Source organism: Carassius carassius, chromosome 41 (genome assembly GCF_963082965.1).
Source record: "Carassius carassius chromosome 41, fCarCar2.1, whole genome shotgun sequence".
Taxonomy (NCBI): domain Eukaryota; kingdom Metazoa; phylum Chordata; class Actinopteri; order Cypriniformes; family Cyprinidae; genus Carassius; species Carassius carassius.
In genome coordinates this window covers 8,880,547-8,891,942 of record NC_081795.1, presented here as the reverse complement: position 1 = coordinate 8,891,942, position 11,396 = coordinate 8,880,547, and the positions used below count along the sequence as shown (strand labels likewise).

The window sequence follows — 11,396 nt, the reverse complement described above, 5'->3', positions numbered from 1 at the left end:
AGTCATTTTGATATTTTTGTAATTCTTGAAATACAAAATTTTGGCATAAGTAGTTTGGTTTGTATGTACTGTGCATTTATATATGATATTTTATTTTCATTTTTATGTAAATAAATGATTTAACCCTATTCATATGTGTTCATAGTCATTTGTACATAATATTATATAATATATAATATTATAATGTGTGTGTGTGTGTGTGTGCATAATGCCTATAATGATATTACAATATCATTTTTCAGTAAACAAAATTATGGTTTAAAAAAAAACTTTAATTTATTTGACTGAGGTTTTTTTTTTTTAAACATTTTCAACTTTTCTACTATTTTATCACCCCGGACACAAAATAAAATATAAATATAAATGAATATAGCCTAGAATAAAATGATTAATTTAATGCTGAGAATGAATAAGTAGTCGTAGCTAGCTATGCGATTGATTCATTGCATTTAATTATTCTTATTGAATTATCAAAATATCCTCCTAATGTACAATTCACGCTTATGATGACTGTACACTTTAATGCAACAATTTTATGTTTCCTTCGTTACTAAAAAGTAACTAATTGCTTTCACGTCCAGCTCAGTCACTAAAGGTGGGTCTGAAGCGCTAACGTATGTCTGCAATCCTCTTATTTTGTTCCTGACCAAGTATGGATTAGATTCATCCGCGGGTCACTTTCAAAGGACTTTAATTGAATAGAGAAACATCTAGGCCTCTTGATAATGTCGAGTGGATTCATTTAAAACGCAAATCGCTTTTTATTTGATTTGATTATAAAATGTATTTAATTATTTAAGCTCGTCAAGGATTTCAGAAACTGCGATGTAACAAAAATAAGTTAAAAACGGAACCCATATTGACGGCAAGTTTTTTTCCTGCAATATTCATAAGGGTGACGCTGGAAAATGTTACTGAACGTTAGGTGTGAATTGTGAAGATGCAAAAGTGCACCTGGATTGATGACTATAGGCTTAAGTAGCTCTCCAGGGTGCTGAAGTTGAGTCTCAACGCCACTGACGAGCCTCATCAAACTCTTGTTTGTGAGCTGAGATCTACTCAACATTTGTTTATGCCCACTTCGCGACTTATGCTGGATATAAATCTACATTATAAAAGAAAACACTGGAGGAAAGAGGTACAACTTTTTGAAAATGTTTTCCTGCACCAAGAGGCCCATATAAATAATGGTAAGCTCAATTTCTAAATTGCATTTTATGTAGCAATGTGTTTCAATTTGTTCACTTGTTCATATAAGTGCAGATAAATCTGTAGTTGTCTATTTATTTGTATTTGTCGTGCATCATAAAAAATTTCACTCAAGAATTGCTAGTAAAATAATTACAAAAAAGGCAATTAACACATGAAACGTGAAATTTGGAAAGACTGAAATATTATAATTTTTTTGTAAAATATACTCCAATACTCAATGTTTCATTGACAACTTCCTAAAATCATCTTTTTACAGTGTAGATTAGCAAAGCACAAATAAATATTTTTCCCATGTCACAATAATTTCATGTAATTTTTAGAACCATGTTCTAATCATTCAGAGTTCAATGAACATTTAAAATTAACTGCAGATTGTCGATTTGGAACTGCTTTGATTTTTACTCAAAAATGTTAAACTTTAAGTTTTCAATTTTGGTGAGTTGAAATGAATTGTTCTGAAAATATACAACCTAGCTGTATGTAACAGATAAGCTTATAAATTAGTGAATATTTGGCCTTGAAAACTGATAAAAGTGTGCCATGACTTCAATTCATGTCTAATCCACTGTTTTCTAGGTGTCTCTTTGTAATATCCATCTCTGATAACGTCTTCTGACGGAGCACAATGCAACATATTCACCTCCCTTTCGGAGGTGTTTTATTGGAGTTATCCAGTTACCCCTGCTGTCCCATTCTCAGGAACAGACACAGTCTCTCTACACTCCCATTTTACAGCATTACACTATGGATTATTCTTGGTGTGATGACATTTCCATGTTGTGTCCAATGCCTGATTTTCAAAGTAGGTGTCTTGGGACCTTGGAGCTGTGACCCTTATTACGCAAAATCACTTCCTGCCATTGCGTCCAAACTGGCTGTTGACCGCATAAACAAGGATTTTAGTTTAGAACTGGGCTGCACAATGGACTTTTTCATCCTTCAAGAGGCTTGTGAGACATCCAAAGCCTTGATCTCATTTGTACAATATGAGAACATGATTGATGCATTCATAGGCCCTACAAATCCAGGATACTGCAATGCTGCGGCTCTCATGGGCAAGAATTGGGACAAGTCTATATTTTCATGGGCGTGTATTAACTATGAGTTAGACCGAGTCCAGGGATACCCAACATTTGCTCGAACTTTACCATCCCCGACACGGGTGCTTTTCAGTGTACTAAAGTTTTTCAGTTTGGCTAACATAGCCATCGTGTCTTCTAATGAGGATATATGGATCGACACAGCTGCCAAATTGGCTAGTGCTCTCAGAAACCAGGGACTTCCCGTTGGCATCGTTGTGTCCATGGGGAATAATGATACCATGCTGGAGAACACGTTGCTGAACATACGAAACGCAGGGGAGATAAAAGGTAAATTGTTTTGGACACACAGATTTGCAGATTTGAAGATTTTGCAGCCATCAACAGATTTCATAAACCACTGTTTTAACCAATAACTATTATGATTAATAAATAATCATAATAAAGAAACATGACAACTCTCCCTGGTCAACGTTGAGTTATATGTGTCTGTACTGTGTATATACTTAATATTTTATACTAGATTTAGAATTATTATCATACTAATATATTAATAATATTTAAAGAGAGAGAACTAGGTATTTAAAACCAACAACTTACAAAACCACTGCTATCCAAAAAAAAACAAAAAAAAAAACGCTATCAAAATCCCATAGTTACTCAAATACATCATATATATTAAGATTAAACAGATGACAGCTGAAAGTTTGCTTTGCCTCATCATTTCACTTTCTTTTGCTACATTGGTCAACAGGAGGACTATCTTAAACAAACAAACAAACAAACAAACAAACAAAAAAGCATTTATTTAAACTGGTGTGTAAATGCATTCACAACATTTATTACTCAATTAAAGATATTTATGTGAAACAAACATCTGTAAAATGTTCCTGTTTGTTCATTTGCTTGTTTAAAGGTTTGTTCACACAAATTTCTGGTAATGGCCTTTTTTGAAAATTTAGTAAAACATTTTTAATTATGATTCAACGTGAATTAATACATTTTTCATGTGTGTTTCAGTCATCATTATGTGCATGCACTCAGCACTCATTGGAGGAGAGCAACAAAGTTCATTCCTGATGAAGGCCTATGACATGGGCTTGACGAAGGGTCAGTATGTGTTTATACCATACGACACTCTTCTGTACAGCCTGCCCTACACCAACACCACCTACTTCCCACTGCAAAACAACACCAAACTGCGCAAAGCCTATGACGCTGTACTCACCATCACTATAGAATCAGATCTGATGTCATTCAACGAAGCATACAATATGGCCAGACAACTTGGAGAACTGATGGTGTCACAAGAGCCAGAGCAGGTGTGCATGGTAAACTTTGAAACATCTTTGAGTCTTATTTGTACACATGCATTACATTTTGCATTAAAATGTTCTGCTACATTTCAGGTCTCTCCGCTCTTTGGTACAATTTACAACAGTTTGTACCTCCTTGCTAAGTCCATGCACAATGCCAGAAGAGCGGGTAAGTGGTTCTCCGGGTCCAACCTGGCTTCCTTCACGAGGAACATTACATTTTCCGGGTTCAACCAAAATATCCGCACCGATTCCCAAGGGAATGGGCAAACTGACTATGTGATCTTAGACACTGATGGCTGGGGATCTGAACTGTATCGCTGCTTTTATGTGAACCTGACGTTAGACAAGGTGCTATTCGCTGGCACGTACATTCATTTCCCTGCAGGTTCACCTCCACCTTCAGACTCCAGCTGCTGGTTTGACCCCAATGCCATCTGCACAGGAGGTACAACAAACCCACACAAACTCATACTCATTTTACACAGTGTTGGTCAATGAGAAACAGATATTTGACTTTTAATGGTGTCAATTTCTCAGCTTAAATGTCACCATGCCATACTATTAGAAATAGTAACATTCAAATAATTTTAAGAAATATTATTTATTGTTTTATAATCAATATTAAACATTATTGGAAGACATTTTTTAAAGAAAAATCTGTAAATTTTTTAAATAAATAATAAATTAATTGTTTAAAGAAATAATCAATTAAAATTAATAATTACAATTAAATTATAGTCTAGTTTAATCTCTTACATTAGCATCGCTCTCTCTCTCTCTCTTAATATATATATATATATATTTACATATAAGCACTATAAAAATAAAATGAATATCTTTATGCTCAATATTGTGTTGTAAATTATCAATATTAAACATTGTTATTTTTATTATTATTCAAAGCCAAATAGCTTAATAAAATAATTAATTAAAATTACAGTCAATAATTAAAATGAATAAATGAAATTTTGAATCATGCTGACAAACATGACATTGCTGTTATCATATGATCATTGTCACTGTCACATCATCACTACATAATTTTATTATTATTATAAATAAATTTACATTTTAGGATGACATTAGTTTTTTATATATATGATTACTGTTAACTGATGCATATCATTTTATGTATAATTAGTAACTTATGCATTTGTTGATTAATTTGTTATTTTGTGTAATAGGTGTGGAAATTCTATATGTCATCATAGCATTTGTGATTGTCCTCATTATGGTTCTTGGCTCTATTGGTCTAAGTCTATTCATAAGGTAACATTGCTGTGGGTTTGATCAAATCCTGTTTTTTTTTCATGAATATGTATATTGTTTAAGGTACAAAAAGTTGTTTGTGATCTTTGTAGGAGGCGAATCCAACAAATCCAGCTGATCAAAGGGCCCAACAGAATCCTGCTTACACTTGAGGACCTGACCTTCATCAACCCTCAGCTGAGTAACAGAGTATGCCTCACCTTACCAGCTGCTTTCTTTGAACATTAAGGTCTCTCTCTCTCTCTTTTTTATGTTATATTTTCCATGTGTAATCTCTTTGCTCACAGAAAATCACTCTTGAAGATCTTTGTGATTCAAAAAGTTACATTGAGGAGAAGAGCACAGGTGAACGTTCCCAATCTGTGAATAGCATGGCAACAGCAACACATGAAACTTCAAATGTGGCTGTCTATGAGGTGACTTTATGTGTCATTTCATTTTATTAATTTCATATTATTTATTGAACACACCATGCCATTTCAACTTGACACAATTTAAATCATTTTGATCTTTGCAGGGCGACTGGGTGTGGCTAAAAAAGTTTAAGGAGGGAGATTTCAAGGAGGTTAAACAAAGCACCACTAAGATCTTCACCAAGGTTTGGCTTATTAAAACACTCATTTAAAACGAACAGTTTGGTATGAGCTTGTTCTTTGAGTGACACTTCTTATCATCCCCATAATTCCCAGATGAAGGACCTACGGAATGAAAATGTCAATCCATTTTTGGGGTTCTTCAGTGATTGTGAGACGTTTGCCATTGTGACCGAACACTGTTCTAGGGGGAGTCTTCATGATCTCCTTCGTAATGAAGATGTCAAACTGGACTGGATGTTTAAATCCTCCTTATTGCTGGATCTCATCAAGGTACTTTTGAACATTTTGATGAATATTAATGTAAAAATGCGAACTTCAAATGCATTCATAATGTCCTTATATATACAGTATATATATCTTTGTTGACATTATAATCTGATGGTTTCTGGTACCATCCAATAGGGCATGAAATATCTTCACCACAGGGAATTTCCTCATGGGCACCTGAAGTCTCGTAATTGTGTAGTAGATGGACGTTTTGTCTTAAAGATCACTGATTACGGTTACAATGAGATTCTTGAGACCCAGAAAGCTCCAAAGGAGACTCCACCTCCAGAGGGTATGGGTGTTTATTTACAAAAAAAACTGGTTTATTTATAATGCAAATCTTCAGTTTTATTCCAATTCTCTGATATTAAACAAAAACATGATAAGGCAATTCTTTGTCACTCAGATCTATTCTGGACAGCTCCTGAATTTCTCAGAGACCATGAAAATCCACGGAAAGGAACTTATAAAGGAGATGTGTACAGTTTTGCAATTATACTTCAAGAAGTAGTTGTCAGAGGAGCGCCGTACTGCATGCTCTGCTTGTCTCCTGAAGGTTAGTTATAAAGACAGTATACAAGATCTACTGCTCTCATTTTGATGAACCAGCTTTATAGTAAACAGGCTGTTACAACAGTAACTGGACACATTTTATCAGTGAAATTTGGCATCTTTTCATAAACAAAGACATGATTATTGTATCAACAGAGATAATAAGGAAGGTGAAGAAACCTCCGCCTATGTGCAGGCCCACTGTAGCTCCAGATCAAGCTCCACTGGAATGCATCCAGTTAATGAAGCAGTGCTGGAGTGAGCTACCTGATAGAAGGCCTCCTTTTGATCAGATCTTTGATCAGGTGAGTTTTGTGTAGTCGTTTTTGGAGTTTATTGAGTGCATTGGCTAGCATCTAAGAAACTTTATTTTTAGAGTGGTTGCTTGCTTTGTGTAATAAATGTAAAGTATATTGTGCCGCTTTATATTATTTATTTATTTTTTGTTATTTATTGTATTCCATTAATGTGTTTATCATCATAATTGTTTTATTTTGTGTTATTTGATTTATTATTATTATTATTACTATTATTATTTGTTTATATATTTTAAGATTTTTTTTTTAATTAATACTATTATTCAGCAAGGATGCATGAAATTGATTTAAAAAGTGAAGATAAAAACATTTAAAATGTTACAAAAGATTTCAAATATTTCAAATAAATTGTCAAAAATTACTGAAAAAAAATTATCATTGTTTCCATAGTAATATTGGTAATAATAAGGAATGTTTGTTGAACACCAAATCAGCATATTAAAATTATTTCTGAAGGATCATGTGACACTGAAGACTGGAGTTATGACATTTTACAACATTACTGATTTACTGTAATCTTTAATCAAAATAATCAAATAAATACAACAAAAATAAAAAGAACATTTAAAAAAATCTTGCCAACCCCAAAAATTTGAACAATATAGTGTATTTTAATTCTAATATGTCATCATGCATCTCACTGGATAGCTTTGCATCCAAATTTCATGTTAATGGCACTTTAAATAAAGTTTCTTGGCAAAGGTCTAAAAGACAACTATATTAAAACTATTTTTTTTTTCATATATATTCAGTGATAATGGCTTCTTATTTTCTGTTCTCAGTTCAAGCTCATTAACAAGGGCAAAAAGACCAATATTATTGACTCCATGTTGCGTATGCTGGAGCAGTACTCCTCTAACCTGGAGGACCTTATCAGGGAAAGAACGGAGGAGCTGGAGGTAGAGAAGCAGAGGACGGAGAAGCTTCTGGCTGAAATGCTTCCTCCGTGAGTATATGTTTTCATGCACCAACACACTTTTACGTACTTCATTTTATTTTCTCCAGTAAGACCTGGATCAACATCTATGTCAAATTAAGAGTCCTTTCAATTTTCATTCACAGTTCTGTGGCAGAAGCTCTGAAAACTGGTGCCTCCGTTGAGCCAGAGTACTTTGATCAAGTCACCATCTACTTCAGTGACATTGTAGGCTTCACCACCATCTCATCCCTTAGTGATCCAATTGAGGTTGTGGACTTGCTCAATGACCTTTACACCCTATTTGATGCCGTCTTGGGCAGCCATGATGTCTACAAGGTAAGCTTGGATGTATGAGTCAACATGCCGAACAGCACTCAATTTTTATGAAAAGCCAATTAACTCTTCTTTTTCACAGGTTGAAACCATCGGAGATGCCTACATGGTGGCCTCTGGGCTGCCGAAGAGGAACGGCAACAAGCATGCAGCCGAAATCGCCAACATGTCCTTGAACATTCTCAGCTCCGTGGGCACCTTCAAGATGCGGCACATGCCAGATGTTCCAGTAAGGATACGGATAGGCATTCACTCAGGTGAGCACTCAGTCTCCAGCTGTTTTCATCTGATTAGTGGTACTGATATGGAAAGCTTATTTTGATGCTCGTGTGATCTTTTGACATTAGATTTTATTGTCCAAATTTATACTTCTCATCCTTCGTCCAATCATGTTTCTTCTCTATCCAGGGTCGTGTGTTGCTGGAGTTGTGGGTCTAACTATGCCTAGATACTGCCTTTTTGGAGACACAGTCAACACCGCCTCTCGTATGGAATCTACAGGGTTGCGTATGGTCCATTCAAATATTTTTCATTACAGATGTGATATACTAACACATGATGTACTGTAATGAGAAGATACATCAATAAACGTAATTTCCTTCAGCTTACAGAATTCATGTGAACATTAGTACAGTGAATATTCTCCGCTCATTGAACGATGGCTACCAAATAGAAGTTCGAGGAAAGACTGAGCTAAAGGTACTAACACAAATGCTTTGTTGTATTGAAATAGAAAACAGTTATTTAAAATGTAACAATATTTCACAATATTACTGTTTTTATTGTGTTTTGTTATTAAATGAATGCAGCCTTGGAGAGCATAAGAGACTTATTTTCAAGAACATTTAAAAAAAAACCTTACAACCCCAAACTTTTGAACAGTATAGTTTATGCACTGACTTAACTTTTTAATTTTATTGTTTTTACTGTTTTTATTTTTCATTTTTATTTTTTACATGTATTTTTTAGGGGAAAGGCATTGAGGAAACATACTGGCTTGTTGGGAAATCTAATTTTACTAAGCCTTTGCCAAAACCACCAGAGATCAAACCAGGGTAAGATTTTAATAATTATATTTATTTTTACAGTATTTTAAATACACTTACTGTAGAATGTTATAGAAATCGATGTGGCCTTTTCATTTTATTCCACATTATTGTACTGGGTATAAAATGTATTTTACTCCACCACTTTCCAAATAAATTGCACTTTTAGATTCATTCTGTGGTTTAGATTAATCATCTTTGTACTTTTGAATGGGATACTATTGGATAATTGGATTTATGCATCAGGGAAGACAACCATGGTTTGAGACCTGAGGACATTGAGGCTTACAGGAGAGGGAAAGCTGAGAAAAAGGCATGAACCCATAGCCATTTGCAAGGAGGTAGTACCTTGCATGCTGTGCTGTAGTTGTCATGTGGTTAGGGTGATTTCTGGTGGGTTTGTGCCGTGATGCTGTTCATTGTGGTGTTGGACTTCTTGCTTATCCACTTATTTGTGCATGTTGCGTATTTCTGCAGTTTTTATGAAATGCATCTCTTACCGAAAATGTCTACATTTCTACATTTCTGTTCTACATATCTTTCTAAATCACTTCTCATCTTTTAGAGTTAACTGGCAAGACATGGTGACGGAGGAGATCAAGTCACTATTTCGCAAGGCCAATAGACAAGTGGACAAGCCCAAAATCTGAGAAGCACAAGGAAGGATGCTAAAATGGACAAAGAAGAAAATATACATGACAAGTTGCACGGGAGAGAAACAGAGGACAACACAAGCATGTGTATTTCACTGCAGCTTACAAAGACTACTTTAATAGGATTGGTTGTCGTCTGTCTAATCCGACTCTGCCCAGCTCAGCAGAAACAACAGCGCTAATGAAATGGCAGCTAAGGAACAAGTAGTCAGTGAAAGTGTATTTCTTTCCCAGTCTAACACTGTCACACTTACTCTGTTTTGCCCACAGAGTACTCATGGTGGAGCTTTAATAGATTTTCTTTGATCTTCTCTGACCAAAAAAGCAATGTAGTGACATAATCAGATTTGGCGAGGCTTAGTGGACATCTGCTGCAATGACCAAATGGGATATTCTAGCATCCTTTATAAAAGCCAAATTGATTGAGGATGGTGATAGCAAACCATTACAAATGTAAGGCTGCTGTACGTTGTCTCTGGACTCAATAAATCATGAAATATGACTGTTTTAATGCTGAGTAAGGAGTTGCTTAAGAGAAATTACAAAAAGGAATGCAATAACTGTGAATTCTGTTCGTTTATGCAAAAATATTTATTTATACTGTGCAGAATGTTTTATTAGTTGTACCTTGCAATACATTTAGAAAATTATTTATTTAAAAACATTCAATTACATCTAAAATCAGACTAATCAGTTTAATAAAGGGTCCATCCAGTCTCTCTCTGACAAAGCACATGTGCTTGTGGATATAATGAAATGTTTAAGATGCTGTGCAGTTTAAGTTGTATTACACATGTAGGCTGGGTTTGTTTGAGAGGGATTGACTGCCTTATATAAGTGGTTTATGATAAATTGCATTTTCTGTTAAATCAGAATTCAGCTAAATCAAACCTACCAGGCACAGCCTGAGCGGCATTTTTAATTATAATTTTTCAGACTGATCTCATTTTCTGGGAGTCAGTGTCAAGGCCAGTCAGATCTCAAAAGGCCTCTTTGTAATAGTTCAGTTTTTGCACTCCTGTCATTTTTTAATTGTCTGTTAAACATGTATATGAATACTGTACAATATTATGAAATGTAACAATTATGAGTAGCTAATTGTATGGATAAAGATAGCATTAGTAGGAGACTTTAAACATTCAATTTCATGCTAGCAAAGACAATGTTGTTCTGATGTTCTGTACAGACAATAACATACTTAGCTGAAAAAGTCATTCTTTTGCCATGTTTTTTTTTCTTCTTCTTCTTCTTGCATTATAAGCTATAATGAAAGCTAAGTTACAGCCTCAGTAAGCAATAATGTCCATATTTCAAAACAGATGAGTCACCTAGCTGATTCATGGTTTCTTAACTGTGTGACAAGAAAAGCAGCTGCTACAATTACATTTTTTGTCACTCATATCAGCATATCAAGGCAAGTACCAAATTATCGTTCTTGATTTATGATGAACACTTAGTTGGGACATTCAATTTCCCTAAAAAATATCCTACGGGTTTTTAGAATTGAGATTTTTTGTTCATTATTCTCAATCATTTCTTGTTTCTCAAAGGTAAAATGTTTGAGAACCGTAAGTTTTTGCTGCAGTTTTGTTGCTTACCACAAGATGGCCCTCTTATAAAGGTTTTGATCTGTGGACCAACCTAAAGCAAGGATACCAAAGATTCAGTATTCTCTTTAATCATACTACATATTACACTCATTACATAAAGTCGTCTGGGTTATCATGCCAAGGTTTACACGTTGGTTATTTATCTTGACAGACTCCCTTTTAGGCTATTTTCTTAGCCTCTCTTCATTGCCCATTTCACCATGTGAGCCCTTGACTCCAGCATCTAATCCCTCTATTGTATACATCCAACCATTGGCTCATTC

At 34.7% G+C, this 11,396-nt stretch overlaps 1 protein-coding gene across 1 annotated transcript; it reads left to right on the top strand.

Moving 5' to 3' along the window:
• Positions 1–660: 660 nt before the first annotated feature.
• LOC132123571 (retinal guanylyl cyclase 2-like) lies at positions 661–10,735 on the top strand. Its single transcript, XM_059534288.1, has 19 exons — positions 661–1,190; positions 1,789–2,582; positions 3,273–3,574; positions 3,662–4,016; positions 4,756–4,840; positions 4,933–5,029; positions 5,128–5,256; positions 5,358–5,438; positions 5,530–5,706; positions 5,839–5,995; positions 6,110–6,259; positions 6,412–6,560; positions 7,355–7,518; positions 7,635–7,827; positions 7,907–8,081; positions 8,233–8,331; positions 8,429–8,523; positions 8,794–8,879; positions 9,436–10,735. Exons 2-19 carry the CDS (start codon positions 1,838–1,840, stop codon positions 9,518–9,520), a joined length of 3,324 nt encoding a protein of 1,107 aa, XP_059390271.1. The 5' UTR covers positions 661–1,190; positions 1,789–1,837; the 3' UTR covers positions 9,521–10,735.
• Positions 10,736–11,396: the final 661 nt, after the last annotated feature.